This window comes from Crinia signifera, chromosome 6, assembly GCF_055691185.1.
Source record: "Crinia signifera chromosome 6, ASM5569118v1, whole genome shotgun sequence".
Classification (NCBI taxonomy): domain Eukaryota; kingdom Metazoa; phylum Chordata; class Amphibia; order Anura; family Myobatrachidae; genus Crinia; species Crinia signifera.
Genome location: NC_139222.1, coordinates 103,841,866 through 103,861,878, shown reverse-complemented (window position 1 = coordinate 103,861,878; position 20,013 = coordinate 103,841,866). Strand labels below are relative to the sequence as shown.

Below are 20,013 nucleotides of genomic sequence, written 5' to 3'. Positions count from 1 at the left end.
TACTCAGGTTGCTAATGGCAACACCACTCCTTTCATTGTAGAACTTTAGTAAATACAACTACAGCTGCTAAAGTGTTGGATGCTGCAAAGGTGTCCACAAGACACCCAACCAGCTGGCACCATAAGCAGTTCAGGAACAGGCCAAACAGTAGAGCCCAAACTGTAGGTAATGGAACTGAATGGCAAGTCTGAGGAGGCATTGGTGTTTCCTCCAGATTGGAACATGCAGATACACGTCCTCCCCACTGTTAATAAATGGCCTCAAGGACTCTTAAACTTGTCCATTCACAGTTTAATGGAATAGAATGGAATAAAAAGAAGCATCCGGTTCTGTAACAAAAAAAACAGTTATATGTGTAATCTGAATAACGTATAATCCTCCAGGCTTGGTATAACAACCCCTGCAGAAATAAAGGATTCAATGGCTTATTTGAGGGTAAATCATACCTAGAGGACATAGCAAATGTAGAATGCTGTGGATGAAATTCTAGTCTTCTTGAACCCCACATAGATGGTGGTCCTCACAGATATTCTGCACCAGAGATAGCAAATCTCTTCAGGGACAGTTTGCAAACTGTCCGCTTATTGCCCTGGCAATTTCTCCACCTCCTCACTCACCTAACTAGGAAGTTTAGTTAATACAAAGTAGCCAACATCAATGTTTTGGTTGATTTTTATCTAACCCACATTTTCTTTTTGAGAGAGAGAATATTGTAGATTTCTAGTTACCAGCCTGTCAAATTGATGGAGCAACATAATAACAGTAATGTTGAAGCAACATTTGAATTGCTCCATCGGGCCCAATATACTGGCCACCAGAATGCAAAACATTTGAATCTCCCTAAAGAGGTGAGGAGTAGTTTGTCTTTTATTATAAAGGATTTTAAGCTTTACTTTAATTTACTTATATTTCAAAGCCTTTAAAAGATTTAGAAAAAAACGGAAATTGTGTGACAATTGCACTAATCATCATTGGTCTCCATTGAGTAATACATTTACCATTCCTCCTCTGCAGCAATGCTACTTTCCCTCAAAGGCAAGCTCCGCCTATTGCGTGTATACAGTGAGCAGATAGAACTGTCTGAGTTTCCATATCCTGGGAGCAACCTCAAGGTTTCTGGATACCTCAGGGAAGGAAAATCCCACCCAAAACTCAGGTAAAAGTGTCTGGAGGCATACATTATGTGTCACCAATAATGATAGTAAATAGTAAAAGTTTTAAAGGAGTGTCTACTACATCAGTAAACATACACTCCTTTAGTATAGTCTGAGTTTACTGTGTAATTTAGTAATCCGTTTAGTGCAAAAGGATAGGCTAGATCTTCTGCAGGAGGTTAGAAGATACAGGATTTTAGAAGGTAATGTGTTTTGTGTGTATCCAGTAAGGTGAAATGCTAAGATTCAGATCATAATACTGGTTGGATTGTTGCCCACAGATCTATCACATTGCATTATTTAATCCGGGAGCCCAGCAACCCGTATTCCAGCAAAATCCGAGAGATGGACAGACGAATCCAGAGTGGAGAGGAAATATCACTTGAAGAGGTGGAAGTGTAAGGAACTTTTCTATAACCTTTCCTCTTTACTCGCCTGCCTCTATTTTACAAGTTGTATTTTACAAGTTGTGCTCACCTGTCTATATATACTGTATAATATCCCTTATACTTTCATGTCTGTGTTTCTTATCTTCACCCCTCTATTTATCTCCTTTCCTCTGCACTCACCTGTGTCTGTTGTATACTCTGCACTCTTCTGCCTCTGCATGTTTTATACCTTGTCTTCTTTGTGCTCACATCAGTGTTCTAATCTCCTTTTTGCTTACTCTTCTATATATTTAGTCTCATCCATTATCACCTGTCCCATGTATCTTATTTTTACTGTATTAACCTTTTTATGTATATTATCTCTTCTGTATTTACCAATTGGATCACTCTCAGCACCTCCAGCAATGTATGTGTCATCCGACATGTGCAGATAGGATGCAGGGTCCTAAACCTTAGCAATAGCTGTCCTTCGTGATTATCTTCCTGCATAAGGCATTAGTAAATGCTAATTGATGCATCCCGCTCTAGTATCTCTTATACTCTAAACTCATCTATCTGTGATTTATCTCATCTCCTCTGTGCTTACACTTCTCTGTATGTTATTTCATCTCTGCTGAGCTATCTGGAATGGGGAAAAATAGTGACACTAGGATAGCAGGTACTGAGAACAATATTAAATGGTGGACAGAGAAAAATCAAAAAGGAAAGGAATGCCACAATTCATTTGACATTAAGTATTTCAGCACTTATTCCCACTGTGCATCTCATCTCCTCTGTTCGCTACCGCCTGCTACCATACACAGTACAATTATTGTATGCAATTTGGACTGGATTGCATCGCATACGTTTTGCAATACAATGAGATGCAATCTAGTACAAAATGTGCAAAAAATACTTTTTGTGCTGTGCGATGTGATGTGCGCAGGAGCACACATAGCATTGCACCTGTTAAATTGTACCGAGTATGGGCACCTTTACCTTCTCTGGTCTCTTGTGTGATACTCTAATGTCCACTGTGCTTTCCTGTCTGGTTCCTCATCTCGTCTGTGCTCTGCTGACTGCATATCTCATATCATATGCTCTCTACAGTCTAGTTATCTCATCTCCTCTGTCCTCTCCTGCCTGCTTATCCCACCTCCGCTATGCTATCTTGTCTGATATCTCATCTTTTCTGTGCTTTCCTATTTGATATCTCATCTTCTCTTGACTCTGACTTTTCTGTCCTCTCCTCTGTCCTCTGTTCTCTCCTGTCTACTTACCTCAATTCCTCTGTGCTATCCTATCTGATATCTCATCTACTATGTGCTCTCCTGCCTGCATAAAGGAGTAAATTTACTAGATGGGATGTTGCCCATAGCAACCAATCAGATTCTATCTGTTATTAACTAGAAGGTGTTAAATAAATAACAAGTAGAATCTGATTGGTTGCTATGAGCAACATCACATCTTCAATAGAACTCTCATTTTAGTAGTAGTAGTAGTAGTAGTAGTACGTTTATTTATAAGGCGCCGCAAAGTGTCCGCAGCGCCGTACATAGCAAACAAAAAAAAAAAAATTACAAGGTAACGTACAGGGTGTGTTAAAAAATACAGTATAAATAGGGGTATAGCTGGTAGAACTAAAATCAGCATCAGTTCAGAAGTAGGTGTCAAAATTGTCGAGGAGACTGAAGATGAAGTAGAGGAAGGGAAGAACAGGACAGGAGGACAGGTGAGGTAAAGAGGTAGGGTGAGTACGTGAGGCAGGAGGACCCTACTCATAAGAGTTAACATACTAAAAATAGGTGGGTGGACGAACGAAATACAATAGGATAAGTAGGAACGGAGGCAGGATAGGAGGATCAAAAGAGGTTAGGAGGAGGGATAGGCTAGTCGAAAAAAGTGGGTTTTGAGGGAGCGCTTGAAGGAGGTAAGGGAATCAGATAGCCTGATGGGTGGCGGGAGGTTGTTCCAGTGCAGGGGGGCAGCGCGAGAGAAGTCTTGGACACGGGAGTGGGAGGAGGTGATTAGGTGAGAGGTCAGTCGGCGGTCAGCGATGGAGCGAAGAGGACGGGAGGGAGTGTGGATAGAGATCAGTGAAGAGAGGTAGGGAGCTGTGGAGGAGGAGAGAGTCTTGTAGGTGGTGGTGAGGAGTTTAAAGAGAACTCGGAAAGGAATGGGGAGCCAGTGAAGAGATAGACAGAGGGGGGAGGCGGAGGTAGAGCGGCGGGAGAGGAAGATGAGCCTAGCAGCAGCGTTAAGAATGGATTGGAGAGGTGCGAGGCGGGTGAGAGGTAGCCCAGAAAGAAGGATGTTGCAGTAGTCAAGGCGGGAGATGACAAGAGAGTGAATGAGAATTTTGGTCGCGTCAGTGGAGAGGAATGGTCTGATGCGTGAGATGTTGCGTAGGTGAAAGCGGCAAGACTGTGAGAGAGCACGTATGTGGGGGGTGAAAGAGAGGGAGGAGTCAATGATGATTTTAGTAACTTTACCCCACAGTATCTCTTCCATATATAATTTCCAGTGTGCTTACCTCTCTGTGAATGTCATCTTACCTTTGTATTCTCACCTGTCTATGTAGGTCATTGTTTATGTATTCAACCTTTCCATTATTGCTCATTTATACCGGTTTAGATACAAGGAGATGCGCTATGAAGCTCGAAAACTTGAACTTGAGCGACATGACATCATTCTGTGTACCTGCATTGCGTCTTCCAGTATATTCCTGAGTGAATTGACAGTGTCACAGATCATCATTGACGAGTGTGCAATGTCCACAGAGTCAGAAACTCTCGTCCCGCTTGTCAGTCACAAGAGTGCCCAATCAGTGAGTGAAATCGCTTACAACACCCACTATGTTCTGCTTGATCTTCAGTTGCCAACTGAGATGACATTTGTGTAATGCTAGTATTTTCCATTGCTTGGCTATCATGGTTTAACTAACTTTAGACACTTTTGTATCCTTAGGTGTATATTTACTAAAGTGCGGGTTTTCAGTAGTGGTGATGTTGCACATAGCTAAATTTAAACTTTAATAAATATACGCCTTATACTAAAAAGTGAACATCACTTGGATAATGGGCCTAATTCTGACCCGATCGCAGAGCATATTTTGTTTGCAAATGGACAAAACCATGTTGCACTGCAGGTGGGGCAGATGTAACATGTGCAGGGAGAGTTAGATCTGGGTGGGGTGTGTTAAAACTGAAATCTAAATTGCAATGTAAGAATAAAGCAGCCAGTATTTACCCTGCACAGAAACAAAATAACTCACACAAATCTAACTCTCTCTCTGCATGTTACATCTGCCCCACCTGCAGTGCAGCATGGTCCATTTTCTAACAAAATGTGTACTGCGATCAGGTCTGAATTAGGCCCAAAAATGCATAACCTGCTTTGGCGTTGATCTCCTCATTACATAGTCTTGGCAGCTATTTTATTAGAATCAGAAACAGTCCTTTTTAGAGAAATGTATAGGATGCTGCTTACACAATAAAAAAGAAAATAAATAGAAAAATATATACCGTATATACTCGAGTATAAGTCGACCCGAATATAAGCCGAGGCACCTAATTTTACAACAAAAAACTGTGAAAACGTATTGACTCAAGTGGGACCCTCACTGAAGTATAAGCCGAGGGGGGATTTTTCAGCATAAAAAATGTTCTAAAAAACTAGACTTATACTCGAGTATATATGGTAACAGTTGCGGCATGACATCTCTTAATGGTTATGTATATTAGATCTACAGTGTCTAGGTCTACAATCAAAAGATCAACATGGTTAAAAGGTCAACATTCAAAAGGTCACTGTGGAAAAGGTCGACATGAGATTTCCATGCTTTTGGTGTCTGTGTCAACATAAGTTGACATGGGCACTGGATAAGTGTACCGTGTCCCCATGCATGGCTCTCTGCACTCGCCGTGCATTGGGCACGGTGCCTCGTTGCACTCAACATGCTTTGGGCACGGTGCCTCGCTGCACTCAACATGCTTTGGGCACGGTGTCTCGCTGCACTCGTCATGCTTTGTGCACGGTGCCTCGCTGTGCTCGGCACACTATTATAATCTAACTCTATGCCCACGTGAAAACCATGAAAAGATCATATCAACCTTTTGGCTGTTGACCATGTTTACCTTTTTTTTACTGTCAACCAATAGTTGTTGACCTAGACACTGTAGATCTGATGACGGGATACCTCCCTCAACATCCCTTTAATATGGATCTTGACACACTCATTATCGGCTCAGTGCATTAAAACCAGTTGGTCAGATAAAGTGTGACGCACTCCTAGAAATAATACTCAAAGCAATGGCTGGAGAGTGAAACGTCAATATATGAAGGGACTTGCGCTGTTTTTTCTTTCTTCGAATATAAGAATACTGATTATACTATAGAATACTATTTAAGAAATCATCTATAAGTTGCACACAATTTGCTGCCATATTTCTGTATCCTATTCATTTGTCAGGCCTTGTTAATTGAAAACTGCTCTTTTAGCTCTTTTACAGCTGCAGATATTGTCATTTTTTTAACCATTTACAATATACCACATGTCCAAAATATTTTTGCTGCAGTATCTGTACAAAGGCTCCGTGTTACAAAATATTCTGATTTTCTTGGGAATTTTTATTCAAGATATTTGTATTTCACAGATTGTTTTGCTCGGGGACCACCGTCAGTTGCGTCCAGTAGTAAAAAATGATTTATGCCGCACACTTAAAACGGATTGTTCCCTATTTGAGAGGTACCAAGAGAGAGCATTGCTGCTGGATACACAGTATCGTATGGTAAGAGGTCTATAACTATTTTTATAAAGAAATGAAGATAAGCTACATGGTAGCTTTAGAAAAGGGAAATTACGGACCCCCTATTGCTGAAAATATTCTTACTTAACTTATTGCCATGCAAACAGTCCCCATCCTCCATCTTGACTTCTACCTATAGGCAGGGCTGATGAGACACAAAGCTGGCCAGGGTGCTAGTGGGGCATGACTATGTCCATTAATTCAAATTTAAATTATTATACTCAACTGCTTTTCACTGGTCCCCCAAGATGTTATGTCTTAATTAAAAATGGGGTTACAGTACAGCTCTGCTAACGTCGAGAGACACATAAGCCAAACAGGAAAACACTGTCATGTAGCATTTCGTGTGCAGTTACATCAACAGATGTATACACAATATAGGAATGCCACATATTTTAATCAACAGAGTCTGTGTGTGCATCTTTTTTTGCATAGCAATGTGTATAAGGTGCATTTTTGGGGAAACAAAGATGTCTGGCTTTTGTAAACGCACTCACAACTCGCTGTGACTAGAAAAGCTCCTTCACATGATGGCAAAAAGGATGTAGGAGGACCCATTATATTTTCAAACTTTTTTACAAGTGCAATTAATGGAATGATTCCAAATTGAAGGGTAAAAAGGGTATTTATCATTTGGAGTGGTTATACATTGCGGGAAATTTACTATCAATCCAGAATACAGCTGATCCACGGTACGAATGGATATAACCAGCATCGGCCATATTCCAGCCAAAATATGAATTGTGAATAGGGCAAATTTACTAATCTGCAGTATTCACCGATTCGTATTTTCCGATGTCGTAGTCGTTCGTATTTGGCGGCCGTATTTGACTGATCCGTGCAAGATTCAGCCAAATACACCTGGAAAATGAGAAAAAATGGGTGTACTCGAGATGGGATACTCAGAGTAGGAATAGGCGCCCTGTGGGGTGTGTTGCTGTGCTGCTCCTGCTTGAGGGGTGTTAACCCTCTAATGGATTGGAATAAAGAAAAAAGGTAGTGGAGCGCTAGAAGTGGATCAATTGGATATTACAAATTTAATGAAATATATAAATTATTAAAATTATAACTGGAATGACATAAACAATAAAATAATAATAAAATTGGTAGGACAAGGAAAGGTAATACTTAAGTCTCTGTGTTGCTGCCGTTAGTGTCCCTGGAAATGGAGGGCTTTTGATTCACTGGAAGATGCCCTGTAGAGATGATATTGGCAGTGAGCCGTCCTGGATTGTACAGATAGACGCTGGAGGATGATCTGATTCCCAGTTCTGGGGTCCTCACTATATTGCGCTTTTTTCTTGTGGTCACTGTGGTAGGTCTCACGCTGGAGGATGATCAAATTCCTATTGCTGGAAAGGTCCTCACGATGTTGCGGATATTGTGAACCACAGTGGAGATGAAAACAGTTCCCCAAATGGGTGGGGATATTGGAGGCAATCCGGACTAGGTGGCAATGAAAGGGAATGAAATATCTTCCAGGATATGGCAGGGAGTATGGCAGCAAAGGCAGAGATCCTTCCAAGTCCAAATTTAAAAGTAGCAAGTGCTGCCTAACATGTTTCCTCGTGATATCACGGCCGTGATATCACGACGAAACATGTTAGGCAGCACTTGCTACTTTTAAATTTGGACTTGGAAGGATCTCTGCCTTTGCTGCCATACTCCCTGCCATATCCTGGAAGATATTTCATTCCCTTTCATTGCCACCTAGTCCGGATTGCCTCCAATATCCCCACCCATTTGGGGAACGGTTTTCATCTCCACTGTGGTTCACAATATCCGCAACATCGTGAGGACCTTTCCAGCAATAGGAATTTGATCATCCTCCAGCGTGAGACCTACCACAGTGACCACAAGAAACAAGCGCAATATAGTGAGGACCCCAGAACTGGGAATCAGATCATCTTCCAGCGTCTATCTGTACAATCCAGGACGGCTCACTGCCAATATCATCTCTACAGGGCATCTTCCAGTGAATCAAAAGCCCTCCATTTCCAGGGACACTAACGGCAGCAACACAGAGACTTAAGTATTACCTTTCCTTGTCCTACCAATTTTATTGTTATTTTATTGTTTATGTCATTCCAGTTATAATTTTAATAATTTATATATTTCATTAAATTTGTAATATCCAATTGATCCGCTTCTAGCGCTCCACTACCTTTTTTCTTTATTCACACCTGGAAAATGAGGAGTATTTTCCAGGCCTATTTTTGGGACTATTATCGGCCGTATATACTATACGAACTTGTAGTAAATTTGGTATCACCATTCGAAAGAATGGTGAAATCCATTCGTATTCTTTCGATGGTGTATGCATTCGTATTTCGAAATACAAATGCAAATACGGTTAGTAAAAGAATACGAATAGCCATATACTGGCCTTTATAAATTCAAAAATACAAATTTACATCCGGGAATGGCTACGAATATGGGCATTCATAGCCGTTCAGATGATAGTAAATTTCCCCCATTATATGTTAAAAAGTATTGTTTTAGTAAGCATACAACTGAGAGTGTAACACCTGTAGCGCTCAGTCTGTACAATCTTCTATGGGTTAACATCCTGACATATGCTGCCATCTTGATCAGTAAATCCATTGACATATGGCACAGGTACTGTTGGCGGAGCGCAGTGTCCACTTTCAGACCTGTCCATTACTACCCACATGTATCGTTCGCATACTGTAAATTGTTCTAGTAATGAATTGAGACGTGCCCCAGGACACTTGCATGGGTGCACTTAGTTGGTGACCCAGGACCAATTAAAATGACTTATTATAAATATAACATGTGAAACCAGTGCTGTCATGATAATATGTGGACAAACGGTATCAATGCCTGTCCGTTACCAGGTTACTGAACCTAAGGATGACATATAAACAATTAATCAATAATTAACAATCGGGAAATTTTTTTGATGCTCAAGGACGCCGTGATCCCAAAAAGTTTGGGAACCAATGGACTAACCTCTTCTGTTTCCTCTCTGTCTCCAGCATTCCGATATCTGTGAATTTCCTTCTGTTGAGTTTTATAACGGACGCCTGCACACCAGCCCACAGCTCAACCTCCAACCCAGCCTATTTTGCCACCAACGAAAAAACTGCTGCCCAATTTTGTTTGGAGAGGTAGATGGGGCAGAGGAGAGCCTGGTTGTGACCAGTGAAGAAGGAAACATAAACTCAAAGGCAAACAAAGCAGAGGCCAAACAAGCAGTGAGTATATACAGGTCCTAAATAACCAGGGCATTATTATTCTGGAATGGTATCATTGGATAGACAGCACTAGGTCAACATGCATTAGGTCGACATGCATGAAGGTCGACAGTCAAAAGGTCGACACAGGGTTTTTCACTTTTTTTAACCTGAATTTCGACACTGTCGACATGGACACTGAAACGTAGCACCATGAGATTGCATACTCAGGAAGGTATCCAGACTCATGATAGAACAACTGTAACTTGACAGTCATAATGTCGACCACTATTGGTCAACAGTCAAAAGGTCAACATGGGGAAAAGGTCGACATGAAAAAGGTCAACATGAGTTTATTACAAAATTTTGAGCCGACGTGCCGACAGGCGGTATTTCATACCCTACCATCCACTACGGCGTGGAGAATATAATAGTGGTCGGAGCGCAGCTCGGCACCGAGCCTAAAGCATGGCGGGCGTAGCGAGCCATGCAAGGGGACACGGTACACTTAGGCGGTGTCCATGTCAACGTTTTGACCATGTTGACCTATAGTGGTCGACCATATGACTGTAGACTACAATGTCTACATTGTAGATCTAATATACCATAACCACTCTTAACAGACTCCATATGATTTATGTACCTTATTATTTACAGTTTCTGGTTACTGACTGTATGCAGTGAGGGCCTGATACATGATTGTAAGGAACTGCAAGGAAGCAGCTGTGCTTCCTTGCAGTTCCTTACAGATGTAGCAGCAGGTGTCTGTAGTCCACAGGCGCCTCCCGTTTGCATTTGAGGACACAGCCTCAGATCACAACCATGGCTGCGATTTAGGATGGTTTTATACACCGGTTATCCTGCGTAAGCTGAAGCTTACTCAGGCTGGCTGTAAAATTTGGACACCTGGTGCAAAAAGTCAGCATCCAAAGATGCAGAACTTGGTCCTGTCATGCCTTCAAAACTAGTGAAATGCCCACACTTTGAGGAATGGTGGTGGGTGCCGCTCCCTCTCTGCCCCTCAAATGTCACAGATTAGACTGAAAGTGATATCGTAAGGGCCATTATGCACATGTGCAGAACAGGTCTTGCATCTGAACAAACCTCCCAAACAGCGTATTGGTACACAAACCATTGGACTTGCATACATATATGAATTAGGTCATGAGTACTGTGCTGGCACAAGGAGGTGCATTTGTGCACTACGCAGCACAGGTAACTAATGTGATTTCTATACACCAGGCATTCCCAAACACGGTCCTCAAGGCACACCAACAGTGCAGGTTTTGTAGATATCCAGGCTTGAGCACAGGTGACTTAATAAGTACCTGAGTGATTCTGATTAAACCATCTGTGCTGAAGCCTGGATATCACTAAAACCTGCACTGTTGGTGTGCCTTGAGGACCGTGGTTGGGAATGTCTGCTATACACGGACACATTTTGCGTTTGTGCTTAGATGAAAATTGCATCAAATTCTACGGTAAGGTCCACAATGCGCAATAGCAGGCATCTGTGGATTCCTGCAGTGTTGTATATTTTGTGGAACATTACTATAACAGCCCTCCTGAGATTCAGTACTCTTACTTAAATTTAAATTAATTTAGACTTTTATAAACACTATTTATGGGTAACTTGTATAGATTGCATAATCCTTTATTTTTACTAGAACTATCACGTATTATTTTTTTCTTCTGTTTCCAGGTGCGTCTGGCAAAACTTCTTGTTCAAAATTCTATTCCTGCCAACAAAATTGCCATCCTAACCCCCTACAATGCACAGGTGGCAGAGGTTACCAAAATACTTAATGATGAGAAACTAAGCGAGGTTACCATCTGCACCATAATGAAGAGCCAAGGTCGCTATGTAATCAAACCAGTATTATCCAAATGCTAGCCTTATTTCCCCCATTCAGAATGACTGACAAAATATGTATCCATTGTCTCCCTCTACAGGAAGCGAATGGCAGTATGTAATCTTTTCCACGGTGCGCACTGCTTCTGTGCAGGATTTGGACAGTCGCCCTACATTAAGCTGGCTACGGCTACACCTTGGGTTTCTTGCAGACCCAAATCAGATTAATGTTGCACTTACTAGGGCGAAGGAGGGTCTATGTGTACTAGGTGAGCAAGGAGGTGGGGCTGCTTGTAACCGGCAAGAAACACACGTCTTTATGAACCAAATGAAAAACAAAGAGAGGGAAATTTACTAAGATGTGTATTCTACTTCACATGTGATGTTATAATGGGCAACCAATCAGATCCTGTCTACTATCTTCTAGAGGGTGCTAAATAAATAAGTAGTAGATTCTGATTGGTGGACCATAGCAACATCACATGTGAAGTAGAATACACATCTTAGTAAATTTCCCCCAGGGTGTTTATGTGTGATATGAGATGATAGAAGATCTGTATGCTAGGTTAGACACAAATGGTGTGTTAGATGTGTATGCGAAGGGAGATACGAAGAGGGTTTCAGCATGTGTACTATGTGAGTACGGGGGAGGTCTGTGTATGTTTGGCAAATATTGGGGTGTGTGTGCTAGGGTCCATATAAGCAAGATAAGATTTGCGGAGAGTCTATTTGTGCTAAGGGCCTAATTCTGGTTCACGCTCAAAAGCATATTCTCTTTTTAATGGACAAAACCATGTGCACTGCAGGTGGGGCAGATGTAACATGTGCAGAGAGAGTTAGATTTGGGTGGGGTGTGCTTCAAACTGATATCTAAATTGCAGTGTAAAAATAAAGCAGCCAGTATTTACTCTGCACAGACACAAAATAACACCCAAATCTAACTCTCTCTGCACATGTTACATCTGCCCCACATGGGCCCTTATTCTGATCTGATCACAGTACAAATTTGTTCTCAAAATGGGCAAAACCATGTGCACTGAAGGTGGGGCAGATGTAACATGTGCATAGAGTTAAATTTGGCTGGGGTGTGTTGAAATGAAATCTAAATTGCAGTGTAAAAATAATGGCTGCATTTTACCCGGCACAGAAACAAAATAACTCACACAAATCTAACTCTCTGCACATGTTACATCTGCCCCACCTGCAGTGCACATAGTTTTGCCTATTTTCCAAACAAATTTGTGCTGCGATCAGATCTGAATAAAGGCCTTGGTTTTGTCCATTAGAGAGTAAGTTTGCTTTTGCAACCAACCTGAATCAGGCCCCAAGTGAGTATCAGAGAATGTCTGTGTGTGTGTTCAGCAGGTATCATGGAGACAAAGGGGGAAATTTACTAATATGGATTCGTAAAAAATAGGTGTATTCGTAGGCAGAAATACATCTATTTTTTACACATTTGTATTTTCGGGATTTACGATCCCAAAAATACAGCAATTCGTATTCCTAATGATGGGACATTCGTATTTGTATTTACAAATACGAATGTCTACACCATCGATAGAATACGACAGGAATCACCATTCAAAAGAATGGTGGTTCCTGATTTACTAAGCAGCCGTATTTATAATACGGCTGCTAATTGGTGTAAAACAGGCACGAAAATACGACAGGAAAATACACCTTGATTGTCCTGTCGTATTTGGCTTAAGCCTGCACGGATCAGTCAGATCTGTGCAGGCTTTAGTGTAAAAAAATTAGAAAAATAAATATACATATTCTTTTTTAAAACAGCGTGGGGTCCCCCCCACAGCTGTAACCAGCACCGGGCTGAAAGAGCCGGGGCCGGTAATCAAAAAATCAGGGAACCCGACACATAGGGGTTCCCTGATTTTTAACAACCAGCCCCAGGCTCCAGGTCAGGGGCTGGTTCCCAAAATACGGGGGACAAAATGAGTAGGGGGTCCCCCGTATTTTAAGAACCAGCCAGCAGGGTAATGTCACAGCCGGGGGGACACTTATTATATAAGGTCCCGCGGCCAAAACATTAACCCTACCGACCAGTCAGCCTGGCCAGGGGCCCTGGGGGAGTGGGGACCCCCCCCCCCCCAATAAAGGGGTCCCCCCCCTCCAGGACTTACCTGACCAGGCTGAAGCCTGGTTCTGTGGCCACCGGGCTGATTCTGTGTAAAAGAATAGATGAAGACCTATTGTTTAAAACTGTGGAACTATGAGTCCCAGCAAGCCTCCCCCGCAAGCTGGGACTTGGAGAACCAGCCTGCGGGGCATTAAAGGTCCCGCTGGCACTTGTAGTTCCACAGTAATAAAAATAGTACAATAAACACACACTGACACAATGAAAATAAAAGTTTAATACATCCATTACACACATACTGATACTTACCTATCTTGATCCCGTAGGTAGCCCTCTGTCCTGGTGTCCGGTGTCCTGTGTCATCCTCCAGGTCCATGTCGGCGCTCCGTGTCGTCCTCCAGGTCCATGGCAGTGTCCGGGTCCGAAGAAATCCATGTTGGAGCTGTGGAAGGAAATCCTACTCACTTGGTCCTGTGCTGAAGATGTCTTGTCTTGGTCCGACGTAGTCCAGGTAATCTTCAAGCTGTCGCCGGTCCCCGCACTGTCCGCATCGCACTGAGGAGAGATGCAGAGATATTTCATACTCTGCGCCTCTCCTCAGGATGATTTCTATTGGCCGCAGGAGCCGACTTTCTTGGCTCCTGAATCATTCTGAGGAGAGGCGCAGAGTATGAAATATCTCTGCATCTCTCCTCAGTGCGATGCAGACAGTGCGGGGAGCGCCGGCAGCATGAAGATTACCTGGATTACGTCGGACCAAGACAAGACATCTTCAGCACAGGACCAGGTGAGTAGGATTTCCTTCCACAGCTCCAACATGGATTTCTTCGGACCCGGACACCGCCATGGACCTGGAGGACGACACGGACCGCCGACATGGACCTGGAGGACGACACAGGACACCGGACACCAGGACAGAGGGCTACCTACGGGATCAAGATAGGTAAGTATCAGTATGTGTGTAATGGATGTATTAAACTTTTATTTTCATTGTGTCAGTGTGTGTTTATTGTACTATTTTTATTACTGTGGAAATACAAGTGCCAGCGGGCCCTTTAATGCCCCGCAGGCTGGGACTTGTGGTTCTCCAAGTCCCAGCTTGCGGGGGAGGCTTGCTGGGACTCATAGTTCCACAGTTTTAAACAATAGGTTTTCATCTATTCTTTTACACAGAATCAGCCCGGTGGCCACCGGGGACAGCACCAGGCTTCAGCCTGGTCAGGTAAGTCCTGGAGGGGGGGGGACCCCTTTATTGGGGGGGTCCCCACTCCCCCAGGGCCCCTGGCCAGGCTGACTGGTCAGTAGGGTTAATGTTTTGGCCGTGGGACCTTATATAATAAGTGTCCCCCGGCTGTGACATTACCCTGCTGGCTGGTTTGGCCTGGGGCTGGTTCTTAAAATACGGGGGGACCCCTACTCATTTTGGGAACCAGCCCCGGACCTGGAGCCTGGGGCTGGTTGTTAAAAATCAGGGAACCCCTATTTGTCTGGTTTCCTGATTTTTAATTACCGGCTCTTTCAGCCTGGTGCTGGTTACAGCTGTGGGGGGGGACCCCACGCTTTTTTTTTTTTTTTTTTTATTATTATTTATTTTTCTATTTTTTTTACACCTTGCAGCCTGCACGGATCTGACTGATCTGTGCAGACTGCCTGAAAAATTCGTATTAGCGGCCGTATATATGGCCAGCTAATACGAATAAATACACCATCGGAGGGTTACAAAGCAGTCGTATGTGACTGCTTTGTAAATTCCCCTCCGGAACACGACTGTGCATACGACTGAAACAGTCGTATGCAGTCGTAGGGGAAATACCAATACGAAAAACTAGGTTTTTCATATTAGTAAATTTCCCCCAAAATAACAAAATTCTTGGACCAGGGCTCAATTCTTACTCACTTAAAAAAAAAGTGTCTACTAGCCTGATTACACAGAGTTACTGGTGCTATACTAATTTATTAGAAAACAAAAAATCTTATTTATCATAAAATACTACATTTTTCTAACAATAAAATCACAGTGACACTTATGGTAAAGCATCATATATAAAAACAATACTGCAGACAGGGTTAGCGTGCTATAAATACCAGTACTGCTGCGTCGGACTTGTCCTCCTGACAGCACTACTGTAGACAGGCCACATAGCTTCACTCACATTATAATAAAACAGAAAAAAGTCTTATGGATCACACTAGGCGGTCTGCATATGCATGTATGTGCACATGTGCAGACCCCGGGAACGAACGGCTTAGGCGAGTCTCACACTTGCCGAGCCGTTCACTCCAGAGGGGGTGGACATCAGGATCAGGGCAGGGGAACGCCCAGTGTTTTATGGGTGTCCCCATGAAAACGCTGGGCGTTCCCCTAGAAACGCAGGCGGGCCAATGCCTGCCATGGGCTGGTGGCCGACATCATAAGACGTCAGCGTCCGCCCCCTCTTTGGCGGACATCGCAAGTTTCCGAGGGGGGGGGGGCAGGTGATGTTAACCCACCTCCTATGCAGTGAACGACCGCTGCTGAACGAGCGGTACAGATTCACCCCCTAGGCACATTGTTATTAACAGAATCAGCTGAGTCTATGTGAGGAATCCCTCCCAGGGCCTAAATCGGCATGGATCACTAATGTGATCATTCGCAGTAGACTGCAAGGAGAAAGTTGCCCCCAGAAAGAAAAAGAAATGCCCCTTGCTAAATTGTGAGATAATTGCGTATTATGCGCTATCCATTCACAAATCCATACACCATTCCCGAACCATCAAAGAGTTTTTGCCGTCTGTGCAATTGTGAGTAGGTCTAAAGGCCCCCACACACTAGAACGATTTTTTTGCCGATTGTCTGACTTCCGACCGATTGGCCGATATATCGGCCGATTTTTACCGATAATCAGCAATAGTCGGCCGATTATTTCCGATTAACGGTAAAAACCGGGCGATCGGTCGGAAATCGGACAATTGGCCAAAAATTCGTTCTAGTGTGTGAGGACCTTAAGGCTTCCACTAGTGGGCGACTGAGTGGCTAAAAGTGGTCATCACTGAAGTCACAGACCCTCCTCAAAAATGCCTGGGCATGTTTGTATACATACGCATTTTCTGATTAGCAATCCATGCTGAATTAGGCCCTACTGCGATAAAACCATACTCCCCATACTCGGGGCTTAAAGTGGTTTTGGAGGGGTGGTGGAACTCTTTTCTCCTGACACTGACACTCCCCCCATTAGGTGATGCCCAGGTCAATGCCACTACAAATTTGTGCCCTACCACCTATAATTTTATAAAGGGACAGTGGTCTCACAATAGTACCCTAAATTTAAAGAATCATATTCACATAACACCACATGTAGTGACCCCGATTCATATTACACCACATAGTAATGCCCTTATTCACATTATGACACACGTTAGTGACCCTTTTTCAAGTTACGCTACACAGTAGTACTCTTTATACATGTATGCCACACAGTAGTGTCGCATACACATAATTCCCATAGTGGTATTGTTTTTACACATAATCCCAACAGCAGTAGTACCAGTTACACATATCTGTCTTTGTCCCTCCAGCCTCTTCCTCTCCTCTTTTCTTCACTTCAGCAGTGGGGATGGCATGACATAACGGGTGTGGTACAGGGGCTCGACAGTCATTATCCCGACATCGGGATCCCGACTGACCGGACTTAGACATCATGGTGAGCGCAACTAAGCCCCTTGCGGGCTCGCTGCGCTCCCCACGCTGCGGGCACGGTGGCTCGCTACGCTCGTCACCTATTCTATTCTCCCTCTATGGGGGTCATGGACCTCCACAAGGGAAAATAGCAGGTGGCCGTCGGGTACCCGGCTGTCAGTGTTTTGACAGTCCGGATCCCTACATCGGGTAAATGCCTGTCGGGATCCCGACTCTCGGCACCCCGTCCGGCACCCGACATAACATGACGTGAGAGAAAAGGGAGCCACTGGGACAGGATTTTCTGTTGGAATTATTGTTCATGGCTGTGGTGGAGGTGGAACTGAGTTTCCCCTACCATTAGAGGTCACCCCCCCTTTAACCCCTGCTCATACTGTAATTTCTTTGATAGATTTAGCAAATAATCAATGCTGCTTACTGGGGGCAAAGCGGACAGATGGGTAGAGTGGGTCGGAGGGCTGCTACAGCCTCCGACAGAATGGGGTGCATGAGCGTCTCTTGCCCCCTTCTGTCTATATGACTCAGAGTCCGGAGTGCCGCTGATATTGGATGTCTGTGTATAAGATATATATATATATATATATATATATATATATATATATATATATATATTATACACACACACACACACACATGTTATATATATATAACATGGTAATACTTATTCTTCTTTTATCACAGGAAATGCTAACCTGCTAAATTGCTGTCCTCTTTGGAAAAGACTTCTTCAGCACTACAGCCAGAAGATGGCCATTGTCCATTCTACTCTGATTGGGGTATCGGCACCACGTCGACGCTGAGAGACCCAATATAGAAGATTTTATCACCATGGTTTTTTCATTTAATGAAAGAATCATTAAAACAATGGTTGCAAATGTAACTAGAACTGATAAGTAGGCCCTGACTTATTTTCAACAGGTTACAGTATCTTATGTATTTGGCTGCTCACCAGCTGCCACAGTGTACACTAGTGTCACTTTAGCTGTGTAACTGAACATTCAATCCTTTATGCCTCTATAGACATTTGAATCAGGACATTATCATATTATGTATGTCACATTAGAACAATATTTTATCAGGTGACTTCTATCAGGTATAAAGTGTTGACCAGTTACCAATATGAACTGCCTTTAAAAAGCTGTCTTTAACACTACAGTATATTACTGTCTCTGTCTTGATTATCTATCTGCATACTTAATGGTCCTGGAAAACACTAACCTAGCATTTCTTATGCAGAAACAGCCGCAGTGTTTTAATGTTAGTCCTTACAGGGACAGTCAGGACATTCTGTATGTATTTTATATGTATTTTATACTGAACTAAGATGGACCAGAATCTACTTTGTAAACATTCAGTTTTTATCTTATATAGGGCCAGATACTAAGCTTGAAAAGTGATAAAATGGAGAGTGATAAACCACCAACCAATCAGCTGCTAAATACCATGTCACAGGTTGTGTTTGAAAAATGAAAGGTAGGAACTGATTGGTTGGTGGTTTATCACTCTCCATTTTAATCACTTTTCAAAGTTTAGTAAATCTCGCCCCTATATTTTTTAAGTGTCTTACATTGGCAATAAATGTCACTGTATGGTGAGTCTGTTGTATGTGTATAATATTGTTACATACACTTTTATCAAGATTATTTTAATTTATTTAATTTATTTGATTCCATGACAGGATAGATATGGGCTTAGAATCCCCATCTCTAGATTTCCTTATACTTTCGATACCATAGTAATATTATTGACTTAAAATCAATCAATAACTAAAAGGTTCAGTATTACAATATCTACACACACACACACACACACGATTCAAATTGATTAATAAAACACTATAAGAAATACACAGTGATCCATTTGTTTTAATAACATTTTCTTTTTTTTTATTCACTATTCGTTTCAAACTTTATGGATGAGTATCTTTGGCTGTTAACGAATATTGTTAGTTGTCTCAAGCAGCCTGTCTAAATTTATTTTCTCTTTCGTCCAGTCCGGTGACACAGCTCACGATGGGATGTAGGAGGGTCCGCCAGGAGCCAGGCACCTATACTCCTAGATTCTTTGGGAGCAGGCTCCTCCCTACTGCATCCCATAATGCTCCAGTTAGTTTTAGGTGCCCACAGGAGTGGGTACTATGCTTCGCAGCTGCGCTGCAGCTGCGGTTTTTTTCTTTGGATTTTTAGTATATTTAGTTTTTTTTTTTGGTCCCATTGTGGTCCCATTTAAGGGAGGTACAAGGAGGTAAGGAGAGACAACTGCGGGAGCGGCTGATGGGGGAGAAACGCCAAATGGGCTAGTCTCCCCGCTGATGCAGAGACTTGGTCTCTTCCTGCACTGTGTTTGGCGCCTTTTCCCTGTGCTGCGGAGCTGACGGTGATTTTACACAGACTCCAGTCTCTTCTAACAGGCGCTTCCCTCGCTGATCGCTGACAGGACTACAGCTCAGATAAGTACACTGATACATTACTCTGTGCGGTGCCTGTTCATTTTGCATTGTGTTATTACATGGCTGAGGGGTTTACTTCTGCTGCTGTGGAGGAGGGAGCGCTGGACATGTTTATTTACTGCAAGAAGTGTGAGGCTAAATTTACATGTGAACATGAGGATCAGGGGGATTTATGCCCGTCCTGTGAGGCTGTTCCCTGTGGGTCACGCGCCCCCAGAATGGAGACAGCTGAACCTGCTTGGGCTTGTCTATGAATGCTCTTACTGAGGCTTTGAATAGGCAGAAGGATTCCTTGATAGTGTCTCCTGGCCACTGTGTCGGGGGGGGGGGTCACTTACCCCGGCTCCGGGGGCCCCCATTTTGCTGCAAGCTATGCAAGATACTGCTCAGGGGGTTCATAAAATGACTGCCCTGAT

General features: G+C 43.0%; 1 protein-coding gene across 2 annotated transcripts in view; it reads left to right on the top strand.

Moving 5' to 3' along the window:
- HELZ2 (helicase with zinc finger 2) overlaps window positions 1–18,995 on the top strand; it is a 75,238-nt gene extending 56,243 nt beyond the window's left edge. For both annotated transcript variants that reach the window (XM_083146672.1, XM_083146673.1), the window contains exons 13-20: window positions 1,016–1,157; window positions 1,437–1,553; window positions 4,158–4,350; window positions 6,179–6,313; window positions 9,331–9,549; window positions 11,231–11,384; window positions 11,482–11,649; window positions 17,830–18,995. In XM_083146672.1, coding sequence (XP_083002798.1) covers window positions 1,016–1,157; window positions 1,437–1,553; window positions 4,158–4,350; window positions 6,179–6,313; window positions 9,331–9,549; window positions 11,231–11,384; window positions 11,482–11,649; window positions 17,830–17,948 — 1,247 coding nt within the window. In that variant the 3' untranslated portion in view covers window positions 17,949–18,995. The remainder of the gene's footprint in view (window positions 1–1,015; window positions 1,158–1,436; window positions 1,554–4,157; window positions 4,351–6,178; window positions 6,314–9,330; window positions 9,550–11,230; window positions 11,385–11,481; window positions 11,650–17,829) is intronic.
- Window positions 18,996–20,013: the final 1,018 nt, after the last annotated feature.